This window comes from Pleurodeles waltl, chromosome 1_2 (genome assembly GCF_031143425.1).
Source record: "Pleurodeles waltl isolate 20211129_DDA chromosome 1_2, aPleWal1.hap1.20221129, whole genome shotgun sequence".
Taxonomy (NCBI): Eukaryota; Metazoa; Chordata; class Amphibia; order Caudata; family Salamandridae; genus Pleurodeles; species Pleurodeles waltl.
Window position 1 is genome coordinate 512,133,101 of NC_090437.1, and position 24,254 is coordinate 512,157,354.

At 44.5% G+C, this 24,254-nt stretch overlaps 1 protein-coding gene across 4 annotated transcripts in view; it reads left to right on the top strand.

The window, feature by feature from the left end:
• Positions 1-23,217, top strand: part of LARP7 (La ribonucleoprotein 7, transcriptional regulator) — a 216,089-nt gene extending 192,872 nt beyond the window's left edge. For 3 of the 4 annotated variants that reach the window (XM_069241625.1, XM_069241634.1, XM_069241607.1), the window contains exon 14: positions 22,855-23,217. In XM_069241625.1, coding sequence (XP_069097726.1) covers positions 22,855-22,932 — 78 coding nt within the window. In that variant the 3' untranslated portion in view covers positions 22,933-23,217. The remainder of the gene's footprint in view (positions 1-22,854) is intronic. The other variant, XM_069241616.1, reaches the window with a different exon arrangement.
• The last annotated feature ends 1,037 nt before the right edge of the window (positions 23,218-24,254 follow it).

Genomic DNA, 24,254 nt, shown 5'->3' on the forward strand with positions numbered 1-24,254 from the left:
CACCATCAAACAACTCTCACATGTTACAGCGTAATACGTGGGCACACAATTGGCTAGACTCTTGGGGGGGCAAACATGAGAGGGTCTATGCCAGGGAAATGCTCCTTCCTTTAGGCATCAAACTGACAGATGACAACAGAAAACTTATGGAGTTTGTCTGCTTCTACCCTAATTTGTACTTGGCTGTGTGGTAGGGGGGATGGAAACCTTATCTTTAGTCCTTACAGACAATAAATGTAAGTGATGTTTGTCTCTCCAGGATTACTGGGTTTCAGCAGGCCTCCTTTGAACACCCTATACCTCTAAAGAATATGAAAGAGGCAATAAAAGCTGTGAGACTCAATAAAGCCCTGGGTCTAATAGGTTTGCAACCTATCTGATACACTCTTTTCAAATAAGTTAATACCTACACTAACTGTACTGTTTATCTATTGCACAGAGGTGGGGTATAGAACCCCTGCAAAGGGAAAAGCTATAATTTCTGTTCTCCCCAAACAAGCCAAAGATGCTAGAAAGGACGCATTCTACCGGCCTATTCCACGGCTGAACATTGACTCCAAACTGTTTACACATTTTTTGGCTTCCCTGTCTACAAGAGGTACTTCCATCCCTGATCGGCCCAGACCAGAGTGGGTTTGTGCAGGGGCGGCAGATGCCTGATAATAGAAGGGACACAGTTCACCTGGTCGAAAACACTTCACTTACAAAAATACCAGCAATTCTAGTGTCCCAAGACACAGAGAAAGCCTCCAACCAGGTCAACTGCTCCTTTTTGTTCCTAGTTCTTCTGCTCATGGGAATTGGCCCATGCTTCTTGAATATGATTTTCTCCAGTTATGCGGATCCCACGGCCAGAGCCACATGTAGTAGCCAAACCTCCCAGCACTTCAAGTTGCATTTGGTTACCAGGCAGGAGTGCCCTCTGACCCCTGTCCTGTTTTCTTTTTTCATAGAACTCCCTAGCCATACGGCAGTCCGAAAAGGAAATAGGTATTAATTTTAGCTCCAGAAAGTTTACGCTTTCTCTTGATGCTGACATGGTCCTGTTGGTCCATGCAATTGTTTATACAGGCGATAATGGCACTATTGCAGGTCTTTGAGTCAGTCTCTGACTATAGGATAGACCTTGATAAATCAGAGGCTCTGAACTTAACTCTGACAGTGGATGAGATGGCCTGCTTGTAAAAACACTTAACCGTTCGCTGGGCTAAGAAGTCTATCAACTGCTTGTGTGTACAGATTACCAAGACCCCAGGTGGTCTCTTCCAGCCCAATTGACACCTGTTGCTCGCCGCCGTTCACCGTGATTTAAATTCCTGGGGTAGCTTGATTAACTCCTTGTTGGGTAGATTTATTACCATTAAAATGAATGTACTTCTGCAACTGCTGTGTATGTTTCAGGCTCTCATGATTAGGGTTGATAATGGATACCTTAAGCAAATACAGCAATTATTTCACTAAAATTAACATGGCAAGGGAAAGCCTCTCGAGTCTCTCAGAGACTTTTAGTGCAGAGTAGAGGAGCAGGAGGGCTGGCCCTACCTGGCATCTCTTTGTACTACACAGCACCTCATTTGCTGGTGGGGATGGTGTGATCCAAGGCAGGCTCCCAAAAGAAATGGAGACTTATCGACCTCGTCATTGTTAGGCCTTTGTGGAATCTGGTTTGGCTTGACAGGAAACTGTGACCGCCAAATGCACATAAGCACACAAACTGCCACAATATTTCAGGATTGGGATACTTAAATGTAATAGCTCAATACCTGGTGACATATCTCTCACCTTATACGCTCATACACTACAATAAGGTATTTACTTCTGCAGCTGATGGCACAGCTTTCTGAGGACAGTTGGTGTAGGATGTGTCAGATATGTCTGAGGCTCACAGCCCTCAGACATTTATACAATGTAAATCAGACTTTGGTATTTCCAAAAAAGATAGACCACAATACGCTGCATCTTAGACATTTGGGCTCCAATCTGGTAATTTGATTGGGCGCCCGTCTAGCCAAGACCACATTAGAATCCATGTTCCCTCAATTGGGGCGATCTAGAGGTTTCATATCTAACTTACATCGAGCTTTCCTTGCACAGGAGGCTCTCTCAGTCTTTGTCCCATAATGTAGAAAGGGAGCAAGTCCTAGGGAAAAAAAACAATATCAAGGAAAAGATGAGTGGTTAGGCAGAGACATACATACCCCTTCTGCGTCTGTCCATGGGAGGACGATTTATTATAAGCTTTTGTATATTTGTTACTACACCCTTTATCCTGTGCATTGTATGTTTCACGAAACCCACCCTAATTGTCAGAGGGGTTGTAGAGCTAGAGGTGATGGAAAACATATTTGGTGGCAATGTCCTGTGTTTTGCCGCTTTTTCTAGAGGGTGTCAGCCTTAATAAAGAAGATTTTGGGATGTCCATTGCCTTTTGTTCTGTAGGTTTTGTTGCTTGGCCTGAGGCCGGTCAAACTTCAAGCAATGTCTAAAAGTAATTGGAATATGGTGCTTCAGTGTCCAGGGCACATAGTGCTTCAGTATCCGGGGCTGTTAAGTTTTCAGTGGAAAAAGAAGAGCGCACTGTGTAGGAAGTTGGCTCTGTATGTGCTATTTCAAAGTAAGGAATAGCATGCACAGAGTCCAAGGGTTCCCCTTAGAGGTAAAATAGTGGTAAAAATAGATAATACTAATGCTCTATTTTGTGGTAGTGTGGTCGAGCAGTAGGCTTATCCAAGGAGTAGTGTTAAGCATTTGTTGTACATACACATAGACAATAAATGAGGTACACACACTCAGAGACAAATCCAGCCAATAGGTTTTTATATAGAAAAATATCTTTTCTTAGTTTATTTTAAGAACCACAGGTTCAAATCCTACATGTAATAGCTCATTCGAAAGGTATTGCAGGTAAGTACTTTAGGAACTTCAAATCATCAAAATTGCATGTATACTTTTCAAGTTATTCACAAATAGCTGTTTTAAAAGTGGACACTTAGTGCAATTTTCACAGTTCCTAGGGGAGGTAAGTATTTGTTAGTTTTACCAGGTAAGTAAGACACTTACAGGGTTCAGTTCTTGGTCCAAGGTAGCCCACCGTTGGGGGTTCAGAGCAACCCCAAAGTCACCACACCAGCAGCTCAGGGCCGGTCAGGTGCAGAGTTCAAAGTGGTGCCCAAAACACATAGGCTAGAATGGAGAGAAGGGGGTGCCCCGGTTCCGGTCTGCTTGCAGGTAAGTACCCGCGTCTTCGGAGGGCAGACCAGGGGGGTTTTGTAGGGCACCGGGGGGGGCACAAGCCCACACAGAAATTTCACCCTCAGCAGCGCGGGGGCGGCCGGGTGCAGTGTAGAAACAAGCGTCGGGTTTGTAATGGAAGTCAATGGGAGATCTAGGGATCTCTTCAGCGCTGCAGGCAGGCAAGGGGGGGGTTCCTCGGGGAAACCTCCACTTGGGCAAGGGAGAGGGACTCCTGGGGGTCACTCCTCCAGTGAAAGTCCGGTCCTTCAGGTCCTGGGGGCTGCGGGTGCAGGGTCTCTCCCAGGTGTCGGGACTTTGGATTCAAAGAGTCGCGGTCAGGGGAAGCCTCGGGATTCCCTCTGCAGGCGGCGCTGTGGGGGCTCAGGGGGGACAGGTTTTTGTACTCACAGTCTTAGAGTAGTCCTGGGGTCCCTCCTGAGGTGTTGGATCGCCACCAACCGAGTCGGGGTCGCCGGGTGCAGTGTTGCAAGTCTCACGCCTTTTGCGGGGAGCTTGCAGGGTTCTTTAAAGCTGCTGGAAACAAAGTTGCAGCTTTTCTTTGGAGCAGGTCCGCTGTCCTCGGGAGTTTCTTGTCTTTTCGAAGCAGGGGCAGTCCTCAGAGGATGTCGAGGTCGCTGGTCCCTTTGGAAGGCGTCGCTGGAGCAGGATCTTTGGAAGGCAGGAGACAGGCCGGTGAGTTTCTGGAGCCAAGGCAGTTGTCGTCTTCTGGTCTTCCTCTGCAGGGGTTTTTCAGCTAGGCAGTCCTTCTTCTTGTAGTTGCAGGAATCTAATTTTCTAGGGTTCAGGGTAGCCCTTAAATACTAAATTTAAGGGCGTGTTTAGGTCTGGGGGGTTAGTAGCCAATGGCCACTAGCCCTGAGGGTGGGTACACCCTCTTTGTGCCTCCTCCCAAGGGGAGGGGGTCACAATCCTAACCCTATTGGGGGAATCCTCCATCTGCAAGATGGAGGATTTCTAAAAGTTAGAGTCACTTCAGCTCAGGACACCTTAGGGGCTGTCCTGACTGGCCAGTGACTCCTCCTTGTTTTTCTCATTATTTTCTCCGGCCTTGCCGCCAAAAGTGGGGCCTGGCCGGAGGGGGCGGGCAACTCCACTAGCTGGAGTGTCCTGCTGGTTTGGCACAAAGGAGGTGAGCCTTTGAGGCTCACCGCCAGGTGTGACAATTCCTGCCTGGGGGAGGTGTTAGCATCTCCACCCAGTGCAGGCTTTGTTACTGGCCTCAGAGTGACAAAGGCACTCTCCCCATGGGGCCAGCAACATGTCTCGGTTTGTGGCAGGCTGCTAAAACTAGTCAGCCTACACAGATAGTCGGTTAAGTTTCAGGGGGCACCTCTAAGGTGCCCTCTGGGGTGTATTTTACAATAAAATGTACACTGGCATCAGTGTGCATTTATTGTGCTGAGAAGTTTGATACCAAACTTCCCAGTTTTCAGTGTAGCCATTATGGTGCTGTGGAGTTCGTGTTTGACAGACTCCCAGACCATATACTCTTATGGCTACCCTGCACTTACAATGTCTAAGGTTTTGTTTAGACACTGTAGGGGTACCATGCTCATGCACTGGTACCCTCACCTATGGTATAGTGCACCCTGCCTTAGGGCTGTAAGGCCTGCTAGAGGGGTGTCTTACCTATACTGCATAGGCAGTGAGAGGCTGGCATGGCACCCTGAGGGGAGTGCCATGTCGACTTACTCGTTTTGTCCTCACTAGCACACACAAGCTGGTAAGCAGTGTGTCTGTGCTGAGTGAGAGGTCTCCAGGGTGGCATAAGACATGCTGCAGCCCTTAGAGACCTTCCTTGGCATCAGGGCCCTTGGTACTAGAAGTACCAGTTACAAGGGACTTATCTGGATGCCAGGGTCTGCCAATTGTGGATACAAAAGTACAGGTTAGGGAAAGAACACTGGTGCTGGGGCCTGGTTAGCAGGCCTCAGCACACTTTCAATTGTAAACATAGCATCAGCAAAGGCAAAAAGTCAGGGGGCAACCATGCCAAGGAGGCATTTCCTTACACAACCCCCCCCCAAACGAAAGAGGATGAGACTAACCTTTCCCAAGAGAGTCTTCATTTTCTAAGTGGAAGAACCTGGAAAGGCCATCTGCATTGGCATGGGCAGTCCCAGGTCTGTGTTCCACTATAAAGTCCATTCCCTGTAGGGAGATGGACCACCTCAACAGTTTAGGATTTTCACCTTTCATTTGCATCAGCCATTTGAGAGGTCTGTGGTCAGTTTGAACTAGGAAGTGAGTCCCAAAGAGGTATGGTCTCAGCTTCTTCAGGGACCAAACCACAGCAAAGGCCTCCCTCTCAATGGCACTCCAACGCTGCTCCCTGGGGAGTAACCTCCTGCTAATGAAAGCAACAGGCTGGTCAAGGCCATCATCATTTGTTTGGGACAAAACTGCCCCTATCCCATGTTCAGAGGCATCAGTCTGCACAATGAACTGCTTAGAATAATCTGGAGCTTTGAGAACTGGTGCTGAGCACATTGCCTGTTTCAGGGTGTCAAAGGCCTGTTGGCATTCCACAGTCCAGTTTACTTTCTTGGGCATTTTCTTGGAGGTGAGTTCAGTGAGGGCTGTCACAATGGATCCATATCCCTTCACAAACCTCCTGTAATACCCAGTCAAGCCAAGGAATGCCCTGACTTGAGTCTGGGTTTTTGGAGCTACCCAGTCCAGAATAGTCTGGATCTTGGGTTGGAGTGGCTGAACTTGGCCTCCACCTACAAGGTGTCCCAAGTAAACCACAGTTCCCTGCCCTATCTGGCATTTGGATGCCTTGATAGAGAGGCCTGCAGATTGCAGAGCCTTCAAAACCTTCCTCAGGTGGACCAGGTGATCCTGCCAGGTGGAGCTAAAGACAGCAATATCATCAAGATAAGCTGTGCTAAAGGACTCCAAGCCAGCAAGGACTTGATTCACCAACCTTTGGAAGGTGGCAGGGGCATTCTTTAAACCAAAGGGCATAACAGTAAACTGATAATGCCCATCAGGTGTGGAGAATGCTGTCTTTTCTTTTGCTCCAGGTGCCATTTTTATTTGCCAGTACCCTGCTGTCAAGTCAAAGGTACTTAGAAATTTGGCAGCACCTAATTTATCAATGAGCTCATCAGCTCTTGGAATTGGATGGGCATCTGTCTTGGTGACAGAATTGAGCCCTCTGTAGTCCACACAAAACCTCATCTCTTTCTTTCCATCTTTGGTGTGAGGTTTGGGGACTAAGACCACTGGGCTAGCCCAGGGGCTGTCAGAGCGCTCAATTACTCCCAATTCCAGCATCTTGTGGACTTCCACCTTGATGCTTTCCTTAACATGGTCAGACTGTCTGAAGATTTTGTTCTTGACAGGCATGCTGTCTCCTGTGTCCACATCATGGGTACACAGGTGTGTCTGACCAGGGGTTAAGGAGAAGAGTTCAGGAAACTGTTGTAGGACTCTCCTACAATCAGCTTGCTGTTGGCCAGAGAGGGTGTCTGAGTAGATCACTCCATCTACTGTACCATCTTTTGGGTCTGATGACAGAAGATCAGGGAGAGGTTCACTCTCTGCCTCCTGATCCTCATCTGTTACCATCAACAGATTGACATCAGCCCTGTCGTGGAAGAGCTTAAGGCGGTTTACATGGATCACCCTCTTGGGGCTCCTGCTTGTGCCCAGGTCCACCAAGTAGGTGACCTGACTCTTCCTCTCTAGTACTGGGTAAGGGCCACTCCATTTGTCCTGGAGTGCCCTGGGAGCCACAGGCTCCAGAACCCAGACTTTCTGCCCTGGTTGGAACTCAACCAGTGCAGCCTTTTGGTCATACCAAAACTTCTGGAGCTGTTGGCTGGCCTCAAGGTTTTTGGTTGCCTTTTCCATGTACTCTGCCATTCTAGAGCGAAGGCCAAGTACATAGTCCACTATGTCCTGTTTAGGCTCATGGAGAGGTCTCTCCCAGCCTTCTTTAACAAGGGCAAGTGGTCCCCTTACAGGATGACCAAACAGAAGTTCAAAGGGTGAGAATCCTACTCCCTTCTGTGGCACCTCTCTGTAAGCGAAAAGCAGGCATGGCAAGAGGACATCCCATCTCCTTTTGAGTTTTTCTGGGAGCCCCATGATCATGCCCTTTAATGTCTTGTTGAATCTCTCAACTAAGCCATTAGTTTGTGGATGGTATGGTGTAGTGAATTTATAAGTCACCCCACACTCATTCCACATGTGCTTTAGGTATGCTGACATGAAGTTGGTACCTCTGTCAGACACCACCTCCTTAGGGAAACCCACTCTGGTAAAGATACCAATGAGGGCCTTGGCTACTGCAGGGGCAGTAGTCGACCTAAGGGGAATAGCTTCAGGATACCTGGTAGCATGATCCACTACTACCAGGATATACATATTTCCTGAGGCTGTGGGAGGTTCTAGTGGACCAACTATGTCCACACCCACTCTTTCAAAGGGAACCCCCACCACTGGAAGTGGAATGAGGGGGGCCTTTGGATGCCCACCTGTCTTACCACTGGCTTGACAGGTGGGGCAGGAGAGGCAAAACTCCTTAACCATGTTGGACATATTGGGCCAGTAGACGTGGTTGACTAACCTCTCCCACGTCTTGGTTTGTCCCAAATGTCCAGCAAGGGGAATGTCATGGGCCAATGTTAGGATGAACTCTCTGAACAGCTGAGGCACTACCACTCTCCTAGTGGCACCAGGTTTGGGGTCTCTGGCCTCAGTGTACAGGAGCCCATCTTCCCAATAGACCCTATGTGTTCCATTTTTCTTGCCTTTGGACTCTTCAGCAGCTTGCTGCCTAAGGCCTTCAAGAGAGGGACAGGTTTCTTGTCCCTTACACAGCTCTTCCCTTGAGGGTCCCCCTGGGCCTAAGAGCTCAACCTGGTAAGGTTCAAGTTCCAAAGGCTCAGTTCCCTCAGAGGGCAGAACTTCTTCCTGAGAAGAGAGGTTCCCTTTCTTTTGCTGTGTTGCAGTTGGTTTCCCAACTGACTTTCCTGTTCTCTTGGTAGGCTGGGCCATTTTTCCAGACTCCAGCTCTACTTTTTCACCCTGTGCCTTGCATTGTGCTCTTGTTTTCACACACACCAGTTCAGGGATACCCAGCATTGCTGCATGGGTTTTTAGCTCTACCTCAGCCCATGCTGAGGACTCCAGGTCATTTCCAAGCAGACAGTCCACTGGGATATTTGAGGAGACCACCACCTGTTTCAGGCCATTGACCCCTCCCCATTCTAAAGTAACCATTGCCATGGGATGTACTTTTCTCTGATTGTCAGCGTTGGTGACTGTGTAAGTTTTTCCAGTCAGGTATTGGCCAGGGGAAACCAGTTTCTCTGTCACCATGGTGACACTGGCACCTGTATCCCTCAGGCCCTCTATTCTAGTCCCATTAATTAAGAGTTGCTGTCTGTATTTTTGCATGTTAGGCGGCCAGACAGCTAGTGTGGCTAAATCCACCCCACCCTCAGAAACTAGAGTAGCTTCAGTGTGGACCCTGATTTGCTCTGGGCACACTGTTGATCCCACTTGGAGACTAGCCATACCAGTGTTACCTGGATGGGAGTTTGGAGTGGAACCTTTCTTGGGACAGGCCTTGTCTCCAGTTTGGTGTCCATGCTGTTTACAGCTATGACACCAGGCCTTTTTGGGATCAAAGTTTTTACCCTTGTACCCATTGTTTTGTGAAGAGGCTCTGGGCCCACCCTCCTGTGCAGGTTTTTGGGGGCCTGTAGAAGACTCTTTACTATTTTTAGTTTTGGTTGTCTCATCACCCTTCCCCTGGGGAGTCTTTGTGACCCCTTTCTTTTGGTCACCCCCTGTTGAAGTCTTGGACACCCTTGTCTTGACCCAATGGTCCGCCTTCTTTCCCAATTCTTGGGGAGAAATTGGTCCTAGGTCTACCAGATGCTGATGCAGTTTATCATTGAAACAATTACTTAACAGGTGTTCTTTCACAAATAAATTGTACAGCCCATCATAATTACTTACACCACTGCCTTGAATCCAACCATCTAGTGTTTTCACTGAGTAGTCAACAAAGTCAACCCAGGTCTGGCTCGAGGATTTTTGAGCCCCCCTGAACCTAATCCTGTACTCCTCAGTGGAGAATCCAAAGCCCTCAATCAGGGTACCCTTCATGAGGTCATAAGATTCTGCATCTTGTCCAGAGAGTGTGAGGAGCCTATCCCTACACTTTCCTGTGAACATTTCCCAAAGGAGAGCACCCCAGTGAGATCTGTTCACTTTTCTGGTTACACAAGCCCTCTCAAAAGCTGTGAACCATTTGGTGATGTCATCACCATCTTCATATTTAGTTACAATCCCTTTAGGGATTTTCAACATGTCAGGAGAATCTCTGACCCTATTTATGTTGCTGCCACCATTGATGGGTCCTAGGCCCATCTCTTGTCTTTCCCTCTCTATGGCTAGGATCTGTCTTTCCAAAGCCAATCTTTTGGCCATCCTGGCTAACTGGATGTCCTCTTCACTGGGGCTATCCTCAGTGATTTCAGAGGTGTTGGTCTCTCCTGTGAGGGAACCAGCATCTCTGACTATTATTTTTGGAGTCAGGGTTTGAGGGACCCTGTTCTCCCTAGATAGGACTGGTAGGGGGGAATTGTCCTCCAAGTCACTATCCTCTTCCTCTGAGTTGCCACCCTCAGAGGTGTTGGCCTTTTCAAACTCTGCCAAAAGCTCCTGGAGCTGTATTTTGGTAGGTTTGGGGCCCATTGTTATTTTCTTTATTTTACAGAGTGACCTTAGCTCCCTCATCTTAAGATGGAGGTAAGGTGTGGTGTCGAGTTCCACCACAGTCACATCTGTGCTAGACATTTTGCTTCTAAAAGTTGGAATACTTTTTAAGAATCTACAACTGGTTCTAGAATCTAATTCAAACTTTTACAAACTTTTAAACTCTAAAAAGAAATGCTAAACAGGATCTAACACAAGGCCCTAGCAGGTCTTTTAAGAATTTAGAAAACTTTTCAAATTGCAAAAATCAATTTCTAATGACAATTTTGGAATTTGTCGTGTGATCAGGTATTGGCTGAGTAGTCCAGCAAATGCAAAGTCTTGTACCCCACCGCTGATCCACCAATGTAGGAAGTTGGCTCTGTATGTGCTATTTCAAAGTAAGGAATAGCATGCACAGAGTCCAAGGGTTCCCCTTAGAGGTAAAATAGTGGTAAAAATAGATAATACTAATGCTCTATTTTGTGGTAGTGTGGTCGAGCAGTAGGCTTATCCAAGGAGTAGTGTTAAGCATTTGTTGTACATACACATAGACAATAAATGAGGTACACACACTCAGAGACAAATCCAGCCAATAGGTTTTTATATAGAAAAATATCTTTTCTTAGTTTATTTTAAGAACCACAGGTTCAAATCCTACATGTAATAGCTCATTCGAAAGGTATTGCAGGTAAGTACTTTAGGAACTTCAAATCATCAAAATTGCATGTATACTTTTCAAGTTATTCACAAATAGCTGTTTTAAAAGTGGACACTTAGTGCAATTTTCACAGTTCCTAGGGGAGGTAAGTATTTGTTAGTTTTACCAGGTAAGTAAGACACTTACAGGGTTCAGTTCTTGGTCCAAGGTAGCCCACCGTTGGGGGTTCAGAGCAACCCCAAAGTCACCACACCAGCAGCTCAGGGCCGGTCAGGTGCAGAGTTCAAAGTGGTGCCCAAAACACATAGGCTAGAATGGAGAGAAGGGGGTGCCCCGGTTCCGGTCTGCTTGCAGGTAAGTACCCGCGTCTTCGGAGGGCAGACCAGGGGGGTTTTGTAGGGCACCGGGGGGGGCACAAGCCCACACAGAAATTTCACCCTCAGCAGCGCGGGGGCGGCCGGGTGCAGTGTAGAAACAAGCGTCGGGTTTGTAATGGAAGTCAATGGGAGATCTAGGGATCTCTTCAGCGCTGCAGGCAGGCAAGGGGGGGGTTCCTCGGGGAAACCTCCACTTGGGCAAGGGAGAGGGACTCCTGGGGGTCACTCCTCCAGTGAAAGTCCGGTCCTTCAGGTCCTGGGGGCTGCGGGTGCAGGGTCTCTCCCAGGTGTCGGGACTTTGGATTCAAAGAGTCGCGGTCAGGGGAAGCCTCGGGATTCCCTCTGCAGGCGGCGCTGTGGGGGCTCAGGGGGGACAGGTTTTTGTACTCACAGTCTTAGAGTAGTCCTGGGGTCCCTCCTGAGGTGTTGGATCGCCACCAACCGAGTCGGGGTCGCCGGGTGCAGTGTTGCAAGTCTCACGCCTTTTGCGGGGAGCTTGCAGGGTTCTTTAAAGCTGCTGGAAACAAAGTTGCAGCTTTTCTTTGGAGCAGGTCCGCTGTCCTCGGGAGTTTCTTGTCTTTTCGAAGCAGGGGCAGTCCTCAGAGGATGTCGAGGTCGCTGGTCCCTTTGGAAGGCGTCGCTGGAGCAGGATCTTTGGAAGGCAGGAGACAGGCCGGTGAGTTTCTGGAGCCAAGGCAGTTGTCGTCTTCTGGTCTTCCTCTGCAGGGGTTTTTCAGCTAGGCAGTCCTTCTTCTTGTAGTTGCAGGAATCTAATTTTCTAGGGTTCAGGGTAGCCCTTAAATACTAAATTTAAGGGCGTGTTTAGGTCTGGGGGGTTAGTAGCCAATGGCCACTAGCCCTGAGGGTGGGTACACCCTCTTTGTGCCTCCTCCCAAGGGGAGGGGGTCACAATCCTAACCCTATTGGGGGAATCCTCCATCTGCAAGATGGAGGATTTCTAAAAGTTAGAGTCACTTCAGCTCAGGACACCTTAGGGGCTGTCCTGACTGGCCAGTGACTCCTCCTTGTTTTTCTCATTATTTTCTCCGGCCTTGCCGCCAAAAGTGGGGCCTGGCCGGAGGGGGCGGGCAACTCCACTAGCTGGAGTGTCCTGCTGGTTTGGCACAAAGGAGGTGAGCCTTTGAGGCTCACCGCCAGGTGTGACAATTCCTGCCTGGGGGAGGTGTTAGCATCTCCACCCAGTGCAGGCTTTGTTACTGGCCTCAGAGTGACAAAGGCACTCTCCCCATGGGGCCAGCAACATGTCTCGGTTTGTGGCAGGCTGCTAAAACTAGTCAGCCTACACAGATAGTCGGTTAAGTTTCAGGGGGCACCTCTAAGGTGCCCTCTGGGGTGTATTTTACAATAAAATGTACACTGGCATCAGTGTGCATTTATTGTGCTGAGAAGTTTGATACCAAACTTCCCAGTTTTCAGTGTAGCCATTATGGTGCTGTGGAGTTCGTGTTTGACAGACTCCCAGACCATATACTCTTATGGCTACCCTGCACTTACAATGTCTAAGGTTTTGTTTAGACACTGTAGGGGTACCATGCTCATGCACTGGTACCCTCACCTATGGTATAGTGCACCCTGCCTTAGGGCTGTAAGGCCTGCTAGAGGGGTGTCTTACCTATACTGCATAGGCAGTGAGAGGCTGGCATGGCACCCTGAGGGGAGTGCCATGTCGACTTACTCGTTTTGTCCTCACTAGCACACACAAGCTGGTAAGCAGTGTGTCTGTGCTGAGTGAGAGGTCTCCAGGGTGGCATAAGACATGCTGCAGCCCTTAGAGACCTTCCTTGGCATCAGGGCCCTTGGTACTAGAAGTACCAGTTACAAGGGACTTATCTGGATGCCAGGGTCTGCCAATTGTGGATACAAAAGTACAGGTTAGGGAAAGAACACTGGTGCTGGGTCCTGGTTAGCAGGCCTCAGCACACTTTCAATTGTAAACATAGCATCAGCAAAGGCAAAAAGTCAGGGGGCAACCATGCCAAGGAGGCATTTCCTTACACACTGCATATGCTTTGAACGATGTTAGCCATAGAACAGCTGATGAACAATATAAGAGGCATCCTGTTTTTCATTGAATCCAAATGGAAGCTAGTGTATACGGTCCTGTGCGCGGTGTTTCAAATACTGGTGGAGGTCTCAGGGAGTGTACTTTGTCTTTCATCGGGGTGGTCTGTTCATTACTCTTTGGATGGCTGGATGGCAGTAGATATGGACATTGCAACATGAATTTGATTCCTTATTTTCTTGAAGGGCAGGTGGTGGATTTGGACATTCACCAATGAGGGGTTATAGGGAATACATATATTGTTGGGGTATTTACGTCTTGGGTCTTTGGTGCCGCTTCTCACTACTCATTTGTGTTTTTTTATGTGCAATATGTCTTTCATAGTCAGTTGTAGGAAACAGTGTATATTTTAATGGTGGCTTGAAAGTGAACTCACAGCTCGTGGACAAGATGTCATGCTCTGTACAAAAGGCCTAATAAAAATATTTACTCACAAGAAGTACCTACAGTTAACAGTCTATTGCCCTTTAAATTCTTAATATCCATCTTCCCCTTTGATCCATTTTTTGCTGTTTAATCCGCCTTCCACTTCTTTGTATCTTATTGCTACTCCTCTTACAGCAGCATTTGCTGTTGGTTGCCTAACTTTGGCTGTCCAGGGAATTTCTTTTTATTGTTTTCTCATGTTGGGTTCTCTGAGTCTCTTGAATTAACATCACCTCTGTTTATAAATCATGAAAATATTGCAGCAACATATTTTTTTTTTTCGGGGTGTTTATCCTGTTGACTTTTACAGAGACAATTTTTAAATTATTGAGATTCATCATTATTTCCTTTTTCTTCCTTTTGTTTTTTTCCTCTCTTTTTTCTTTACCTTTCATCCTCATTTTAACATTAACTCTGTTCTTCTGTGATTTGCTTTCTAATCCAACTGTATTTCCTTTCTCTGATTATTGTACTTTTTTTCTAACTTCACATTTCTTTCTTTCTACCACTCTTTCCCCGCCTGTGCCTTACGCCTACTCTTCTTCCCCACCTTCTATGTCCCCGCTGCCTCCTCCCCAATACGATTCCCTAGCCTATTGTGGGGAAAAAGGTGTAGTACCTCTGCCTTCCCACATTTCGAGTGTTCTATTATCCATTCTTTGGAAGAAAGATGGTTGCAATCAGCAAATGTGAGATAACAATTCAAGAAAAATACACAATCTTACTTTTTTGTACTTGGTGCCCTGATATTCTCCCCCCTGCGAGTTCCAGCATGTATAACCAGTTGTTTATTTAAAGACTTTTCTTTCTCTGGCATTAGTAAATATTCTCTTTGTGCTAGATGATGTACCCTACTTTATTTCTGAAAATTAGCTCCATGGGCTCTGGCTATTGGTAAATCTGTCTCCTCTAAATCAGATATGATTGCCTTTGACTACTTTGGGAATTCCTACAAATCTGTGGTTTTGTTTCCTAGATCTGTTTTCCTAGTCCTCATTTATCCGTTTAAGATTTTTTTTATTCATTTCTGGCTAACCGATTGCCAATTTTAGCATTTTCCTTCAACTTAGGTATCTTCATCACATTGCACTCTGATGATTAGATTTTCTATTTTATGATCTTTGTTCTCTAATTTTGTGTTGATGTTTTTCATTTCTTCTTCTGTCCCCTTGTTCATTTGGTTTGTATTTTGAACTGACTCTAAAATCTGGTACAGTTTAGAATTTATCCTGCGATCTTAATTGAGTTCTGGCTTTTTCCTATTGTTACTCTTTTTGTACTCTGATTCTTCTGGTGTAGAGTCCGAATTTAAGTCCTGTTGCTTTGAACTGATGTTGAACTCTGTCTCCAATTCTTCTGATGATACCCCCTCTAGAGCTCATTTTGAAAGAATAATTTCATCTTGATGGTCTGCTTTCCTCATCTGTTCTTTTCCGGTTACGTTTGCTTTCCTTTACATCACTCCCTCCTTTCTTTTCTCCTAAATGTTGGTTAGTATTTGGGGCTGCTCCGTGTCTTGTACATGTCTAAGACTCTACATCAATTATTGACAAGGCCTGTTTTAATAGCCATCTGGCCCCTCTTGCCTCTAAAATTATTCTATTCTCTTTTAGATTTAGATGAAACATTGGGACCTGTATAGAATCCCCACTCTGGAGTTAGTTTTGTTGGTGTAATCAACATAGTTGGCCCAGCTGGGCAGTTATAGAATTCTTCTCCATTTCTGAAACTAGGGCTTGATGTTTGTGTTTGCGCGTAAGTAGATTAGTAGTTTGGGTGGATTGGAGTCTACCACAAGTAATAATGTCACTATCTTGTTAGGTCCAGTAATGGTTTCATTTAACCCTGATCTTAACCCCCTGGAAGCTCTAGCACAGAGCAGACAGGCTAAACCTCATAAAATATGTAAATCATTTAGAACTACTAAAACAGTTTAAAAGTCAAAATTCCACTACATTTTATAAAACTAAAGGATAATTTAATGAGCAGAATAAAACCAAAACAATAAAAATCCAATAGGGACAACCAGAGATATGACGTTTTACTGGCAACTGGTCACTGTAGTCCAGGACCTAGGTTCAATTTTTGGTCACCGCAGTGGAGTGCGGGTCAGGTACACCAACCAGGTTCAACCCAGTCAGAGGTTTTACCTTGGGACTTAATCATTTTTCTGGAAATCAAATTCTTTGAGCAGGGAATGGTTGCAAGCATATTAGAGAAGGTCTCCTTGGTGACAGACAGGCATTGGACGAGGTCTGGGTGAATTGCTGGTTTAGACGGGAAAAGCTCCGAGTGGGAAAGTTCAAAATTCACTCCCATGGAATTCTGTCAACAACCCAATGCTTTTGGCACCTTCATCCAGTAAAATTTTCTTTATTTGGACTCAGTCACTTTTTTTTGGAGTTCGGATTCCCCCAGTGGGGCAAGGCTGCAAGCTGTAGCTGAAGAGGGATCACTGAGGCTAGATACCTTCCCAATGAGGTCCTTCACCTTGTTTAGGTCGACTTGGCAGATTTGTCCCACTCTGCACAGGTCTTTGGAGCCCAAAAGTTTCTACGTCCCAGATTTTCCAAGATGTTAGAAGGAGGACTGACACTTGTGGGTCAAGACTCATTCTAGCAGAAGCCACTAGCAGGGTCTAGTGTAGGTCTAGTGGGAACTGGTCAGCTGGGCCTTCAGGAAAATGGCTTCTATCAGCTTGTTGTGTCCCTGTAACTTAACAAGAGGTCAGCCACCTGACCCTTGGAGTTTACTTCTTTACCCTGCATCTAAGCAGGAGCAGATCCAGCCTTTCAGGTCTTCTCACGGGTCTCAAACAACAAGTACAGTCCTTCTTACTTCCACAGATCCAAGTGTTCTGAAGAGGGGTGCCTCATTTATGCTTGGCATTAGTCTGTGGGTGGGGGTGATTGTTAGCCTCTCCCAATCAATAAAGGAAAAGCTACCAGGGGTAACCTTAACCACCTTTACAGCAGTTCCTTTGTGCCCTACTGCAAACAATCCCACAGTGCCCCTTTACTTAAATCCAAGATGGTGAACCCCTTCTTCCCTTGCACAGAGCCTGTGTGCCCACCCTAGTGGTATAGTCAGGGAAATGAGCAACCCTTTCTCACAGGTCACTTCTGGGAGCAGTCTTCATACCTCTTTCTTGGGCTTAAGCTGCCAGAGGTCTGTAGCTCCACTCCAGGGACTTGGAACTGGAAAGAGGTAACTTTCTAAAAGTACCGTTACCCTAATGTATTAAAATATCAGTGAATTGGGTTCTTGATACATATTGCATAGAGGTTCATAATTAAATTGTTTGGTGTGCCCTTGCCACAGATGGCACAAGTAAATGTCCAGTGCTATCCTTTGGAACAGCTAGCCATGCTACAGTGAAAATAATTGTGTCTTTTTCACTGCAGGTCATGTGTAACATTAAATTTCTTCATGTCTTACTTTTAACTAACATGCACCCTGCCTTTTGAGCAGTAAGGGGTACATATGGGTGACTTGTTAATATTTAAAAGGAAGGTTTGGACATATTAAAAAGGGTTATTTTGACAGTTTGAATTTGAGTTTTGAAACTGCCACAATCCGGCTGCAATAGTAGACCCGAGGCCCTGTTTTCACTGTAGTGGATGACACAGTAGGTGCTGCAGTGCACTAATGACATTTAACTTAAAGGCACTGGGTACTTTTTTGTACCCTATACTATGGACTTATAAGTAAGTTAAATATGCTAATTAGGATTCTAGCCAATTTTAGTGGTCAGAGTACATGCAGTGTGACCTAGTTATCAGATTCCCAGTGCACAAAGTCAAAAACCCAACTGCATCAGTCCACAAAAAATGTGTGGCCATACGAAGGAAAGAGTTTTGCTACTGTTTTTCAGTGATATAGCTCTGTGTCTTGACTAATCGTCCAGGTCTGTTGTCTCCAATTTCCATTTTTGGGGTAATATGAATGAGAATTGCTACATCTTTGTTTCTGCTTTTTCAGTTCCAACCCTGGCCTATCATATTTAGACTCCACTACCAAAGTCATATTCTTAGAGAAAATAGGGGCACTTTATTGCTTTCATCGACTAGGGCCATAGTGGTTCTCTACTGCACTCCGCTTTTAAAGCTAATAGGTCATGTCTTCGCCCTACCTCCTTCATTACATTGTTTTCTCTGTTCTTCGCTTTTGTATTTTCAGCTTTTTGAGTCCGTATTTTACAATGGCCGATGCATTCCGAACTTCCATCTGCATCGCTTTTTCTTTTTATGGAGAGGTTTTAATGGTATGCTATCCACAGGCTTCCAAATTGCCCTCAGGCAAACCTAGCAATTTTGTTTCTGTTTTGTCACCGCTTGTGAGTTGCCCTTCTGTGTTAGAGCTCTCTGTCTTCGGGTCCTCTGCTTTTTTCAGATCTCCTTTACATTCAGCTGTTGTCTGTTGTCTTCTATCGTTTGTGTTGTCTGCACACAACCCCAAATCTGGATGGCTGCTCGTAGGCTTTGCACCCTTCTCGTCTTGGTGGCCTGGGTTGTTTATGCTGTCTTTTTCCACTGGCCGTCCGATGCATGACCACCATGCCGAAACCATCTGCTCATATTGCCGAAAACCCCATACCTATTGTAGAATGTTTATTTAGGAATGTTGCTACAACGAGCTTGAATGGGAAGATAGACACTCCCCCGAGATGTAAGCAGGAACAATCAAGGTAATTAAGATTACTCTTAAGTAATCAGAGAATTTTCAGTTTGCAACTAAAGAAATAGACACATTGTCTTTGTTTCATGGTGGTAATAGTTTACATGTTGGCTTATAATGGTGAATCTTGTATTGAATGTATTCCATTCTTGTTTTTGACAATGCTTGGTAGTCACATAGCCTGGAATTTCAATCTGCTTCCGGTGGGTAACCAAGATAACTCTTCTGTAAGTGATCTGATATCTTCCTGGATTGCAAAAGAACCTTTTAATTTTTCTTCTTGAGTTTTCCACATTATCTTTTGAAGTTCATAATTCCAAGCAATTTTTGCTTCTGATATTTTATTTGCTCTAGTGAACACGAATAGCGTAAGTAGGTTTCCAGCATCATATGATTTGTGCTCACTTCAGAGCCCGAACACCTAAGGCTTTGTTTCGGTCTATGCCAAGCATTTTTCAAAAGCATGGCTAATCCTCCACAACTTGCATGTTTCAGGGGGGGCGTCTATTGTATCTGCAACAAGTACAGACCTTTTAAACCTCTGATAGTTTTCATTGCATACGGTGGCAGTTAGCCTGGAGTCTAATGACTTTTGACTTTTGCACTTTATTTATGGGTTAGATTTATTTGCTAAGTTTAAAGTTTACACATCCACTTTGCTACACCCATGTGGTGGGAAAGAATATACACCTAGCACTTCAACCAAATCCACACCTCGCTTCCCTGTCTCCCCACTTCTTTTTTTGGGGGCCAACTGACACCAATATTTAAGACCAGCTTTCGTTAAAACTCTTAAGAGACACGACACTTGTTTGACTATGTATTGCTAAAGAGAGGATTAAACATTGCCCGTCTCTAGGACAGTTGCTCTTCTTTGACTGTTTTTTATTAGTTATGTGTAGGACCCTGAGATATCAAGGGCATGTTATTTTTATGAATTATGTGGAAAAGAGTTCCAAAAGAATCCTCTTGTAGTCTTGTTTCCTCCCTAAAATACTATATTAAATCTTCTTCATTTCCAATTGTTCCCATAGCCTATGTAGACAGCCTGTAAGCTTGCCTTCCTTTCTTCAGAGTGACCTGATACTGTTTGGTCACACATAATGCTAGTGCCATCAGTTTGCACCTACGAGAATGTAGAGGCTAGGTTAGTTTGTATTCTATATCTAAAGTAATGTTCTCCAATGTCTGTTATTTCCCTCCCACAATCTCTGAAGCTTCAGGTATTGCCAGGGTGGGTGCAACAGTGTTCCATATGTCCATGCATCTTTGTCAGCAAGAGTCAGCCCTTTTTTCATCCCCCTCCCTCAGTTTCAGTTAGGTTTAATACCAGTAGGCGGCCACTTTGATCAGAGATTCATGAGCAATGGATCTGGCGATTGTACGGGCTCTGGTACATGCCCCCCATTATATGTCAGTGAAGCAAACCCTAATTTCTGTATACCACCTTCTCTGTTCCTGGATACCTTTGTGTGCAGTTTAGATTTCTGCAACAGAATCTTATAAATGCTTGATACCTGCTTTTGTTGTTGTTTTTTTGTTACTAGCCACTGCGCAAATATTGTTAGAATATGGCTAGCCATGGGTTTAATAGTGTTTTCCAAAACCCAGTGTTGAATTTGAGTGTAATATTCAGACTCCGGCCCACATTGTCATCTCGTATATTCTGTATTTTAGATAGCAGGGAGGTGGGTAGCAGTAGAGGCTGTAAAACAAATAGCAGATCTGGAGTAGTCATGGTTGTGCCTGAAGCAATATGTCTGCAATAGGACAGCCCCCCTTGAGTGCCATATATGTTTCCCACTTTATCCTCGGTTCCAAGGGGTGTTAGCTTGAATCACATTTGTAACAAGTTGTACCCCTGGATATGTGACAGCGCCTTTTTCCAACTGAAATAGGAACTTCATTTTTTAGACATATAACCTATTCAGCTAATACAGAAATGTTTAGTACTTTAGATTTATTGTAATTTATTTTGAAAGCAGAGACCCCCCCATAGTGCTCTGGTTTGACCATCAACCTGTGATTGAAGTACAAAGCTAATTTGTGCATCTTCCGCCCCACCTGTACCCTTTGATTTTTTCAGCTACCATTTCCATTTTTTGACGAATAGCACTAGTGACAGGCTCCCTTGTCTAGTGTTCTTGCACACTGTTAGTCGGGCTGGTGTACAGTTGTTTACTCTGACAGCGTCTGTACCTAAGAACCAACGTTAACCTAAGTCCAATCCTTAAGGCCCTAAGACTCTGCTTCAGAAATTTCCAGTAAGCCAGTCTGTCCTTCTCTGAATCTAAAAAGACCAACAAGGCCACCTTCTTCATTTTGCGCACATTATACATCCAATGAAACTATTTTTTGTAGTATTACCACAGCCTCTGTTTGAAATAAAACCTGATTGATCCAGATCCACCAAACACTATCACTCTCCCAAATTTCTCTGCCAGCATGCTTATGAAACGCTAGTAGTTCTATTTCCATAAGGAGATTAGCCTATGGAAGCAGAGTGTTTTATCTTTTCCTGGATTTGAAATGACTGAGATCATTTCTTGCAACATTGATTCCATAATACGTGTTGCCTCCAAGAAGGTGTTATAGAGTGTGCTAGTATTGGGGCCAGTTCTGTACAGAAGGTTTTAAAAAAGAAAACCTGTCAAGCAACCTGGACCCAGGGACTTTAGTCCTTCAGTTTGAAAATGTCAGACATTACTTCGTTTAGTGGTATATGTTTGCCTGATCTCAGTTTTGATCTGCAGCTGAAAACCCTCAATATAATTTGCTTCTTCCTCACAAGTCACTGTCTGACTTACATAATGTTTTTTAAAGTTCTTGACAAGCTGGTACATGCCCCTGTCGTCTCTACGGGGGCATCCTGTTTTGAATTTGACCTCTGCTGCCCACTGAGAGCCAATCCTTGCCCTCAGCTTACATGCCAGTAATTTCTGTGTTTTCTTGCCACCTTCATAGTCTTTCTGCTGAGCTAGCAACAGCCATAATCCGTGTTATCTGTGTCTGACATTATCTTGATGGATCATTCTGTGTTTTAAGATATGCTGTAACCCATAAAGATCTACCAGAGGCTATCTGGAATTAGTGCAAAGTCTTATACCTTGGCATTGGCTGGGGAAGTTACTATAGCGGAGATCTGCAGTGTGGCAGCATGGGCATCCCTTCATACTTTTAGAAAGCATTGCTGCTTGTACTCGGAATTGTGAAACAACAGCCATTGTGCCAGTTCTGTCCTCTAGGCTTTCCTTGTATAATCACCCCTTCACTTCCCTCGACAAAGCAACGTACTCCTTGGAATTCTTTTCACAAGGTGAGGAATGGTAGAAGTAGCCATCAGAAGAAAAAGTGACTTACCTTACTGTATCTATCTTGCTGGTGGATACTCTGTCTACCTGCTAATTCCTCACCGATCTCCCTCTCGCCTCCATCTTGAAGCATCATTCTATGCTATATTTAGTAAGGCCTTCTAGAAGGATGGTCCTTGTCAATTTTTAATAAGGTTTCAAGAAGGCTATTGCTCTGCTCCTCCACTCATATGAAATTGTTCCCATCCTGTCACATCTTTGGCGTAGACAAAATGGATGGAAAACTGATGTCTGCATGCCAGTGGGGGAGCGCTTTACGGTTCAGTTGACATTATGATGATGTCACTTCTGCAGTTGACATGGAGCCAGCAGCACCTATCAGCTGGAAGAGCTTATGAACATTTCTGGATCCAGTCTGGTGCCTGTGATATTCGCAAGGTGGGAATCTGCAGGTAGATAAAGTATTCACCTGACAGACAGTTACCAAAGGTAAGTAACTTTTTCTTTTCCGTGGATAGTCATTTGTTCTAGGGAGTGTGAGAGGTAGAGATCCTAAAAAGATAATTGCAGACAGTGACCGTCAGAAGAGTCACTATTCATTTTTTGTGTGAAAGTGGGTGCATTTGCTGGAGATCAGCAAGGCAAGTCCCTTAGTCGCCTCTTTGCGTTTCCAAAATATTATTGCCTTGAGTCCTATGTCAAGGTTGAATATCAGTTGATTCTTTTGTCTTATCAAAGATCTCAACTTTCAAACTGTATGGTATTGCTAATTTTTTTTAAGGGAAAGATAATCTGCAGGCTGATGCCTACTGTTCTGTGGAATTCTAACAAATCAAGAGGTTTGAGGGCACAATTTTTGTGCTGCAGTTGAGGTTGGTTGACAATTTGTAACATAAGCGGTGGTGACAATGTGTACTTTTCGTGTGTGTGTGTTTTTTTTAAATAACTGTGTGTGTGTGTGTGTGTGTGTGTGTGTGTGTGTGCGCGTCTTTTTTAATAACAGGTGTACCTGTGTTAACAAATGATACTACCTGAGTCCTCGGTGTATTCTGTGTGCCCGTTCTTTCTCAGACTCATGCAATCGTGTCCCTTCCTTGTAATTTTATATATTTCGATCAGGTTTATAATTAATGTGCATGGAGCATTTACTTTCAGCTTAAATACATTGCTCTGAATTATTAGTAATACTTATTCCAGCCTTTGTGCTTTATTTATAGTGTTTAATCGCACAACTTGTTTTACTATATTTTACCTATACGATATGCTACCATCCTTCTTGACTGTCATTTTTTGTCATGTCAGCAACCATTAATGTATTTGTTGTTTAATGTTTTCTCTTTGCAGTTAATTGCTAAAGCTGAGAAGATCAGACTGGCCAAGTCTCGGGAAGCAATCAAACACATCCGCTTTGATAATTTTTAGAAAAAAAGCTGTATAGTAAAGATATACTTTCTATGTACACATATGTTGTCACAAAACTGTTGTATAGTGTTATTTTGCTGGAGTTTACAGCATTTTTTGTAAATAACTGTCCTTTCTTATGAATGTCCTTTCAGCAACTACGACAAGGAAAAACATTTCAAGCAGATGTTTATTCTCTTGCTCTTTTCATGCGTATATTCGCTCACATTGCGTTATGGGTTGTGTACATTTTGTATTGTTCCAGTTGACTGAGAAAGAACTGGAATAAAAAAGCGTGGATTTTTACATTCTTGATTCAGAAAGTATTTTTTTGTGTGAATTGCAGACTGTTTCAAGAACATGCATGTAAAGCCTTAATTATTTTTGATATTTAATAGGCATATGCTTCTGACTTGGGTGTGAACACCAGATACAAGTAGCTTAAACCGGTCTTGTGAAAGAAAATTGGGCAGCATCTATTCAGCATGGGAATTTCACTTTTAGTGGGCTACATAGTTGTTCTTACTATAGATGAAGGGGAGGGTGGAAATTAAATCAAACCAGGACAAATTACAAGAGTTCTCCCAGGATATACTTATTTTGGTTGTTTCTCTCTCAAGTGCTAATTGCAGCTTTCTTTCATTAATTTAATAATATATCCCTTCAGAGTGCCATCATTTGAAGTTTGGAGATTTGTTATCAAACCGATGTGTTATCGAACACACTTGAAAGTATTAACTCTTTAACTGCTGAGGCTTTTCTGCCCCCAGTGCTTGAGACCTTGTTTGATATTTATGGTACTTTACGCATACGCCTTTATAACTCTTTTTTTCCACATAAGACATCTACTCAAACTTCACATCCTTTATCCCCCCAGCATCCGAGAAAATGGCCGAAACATATCTACATATTAGGTATTTTGGGGATCGGGGGGAATGGGGAGAAAGTGCATTGCAAGAAAGCATTTTTTTTTTTCTAATGATGGCATCAAAAAAAGGTTGGTTGTGCTAGCATCTCAGTCTTGACTTCAGAAATTCAGAAACAAGCAGAGTTGTATCATAAAATGTTTAATCACAGTTTTTGCTTTTTTCCTAAGAAGTAGTCAATTGTTCCTAATTTTTGTGGTTTCATTCTACTTGTGGTTTGCGATGGAAACAGGCGTGAAACGCATGGGTGAGCCCAGAGTACTATACATTTCTGATAAATTCTAAAAACTGTGAATTCAGCAATGAGTCATTTGTGTGGATCCCTTATTTTTTCCAAAGAAACTGCAGCTTATAATGATTTTTCATTGTGTACCAGCCATACAGTAGTTCATATGATAAAATATAATGAAATAAACA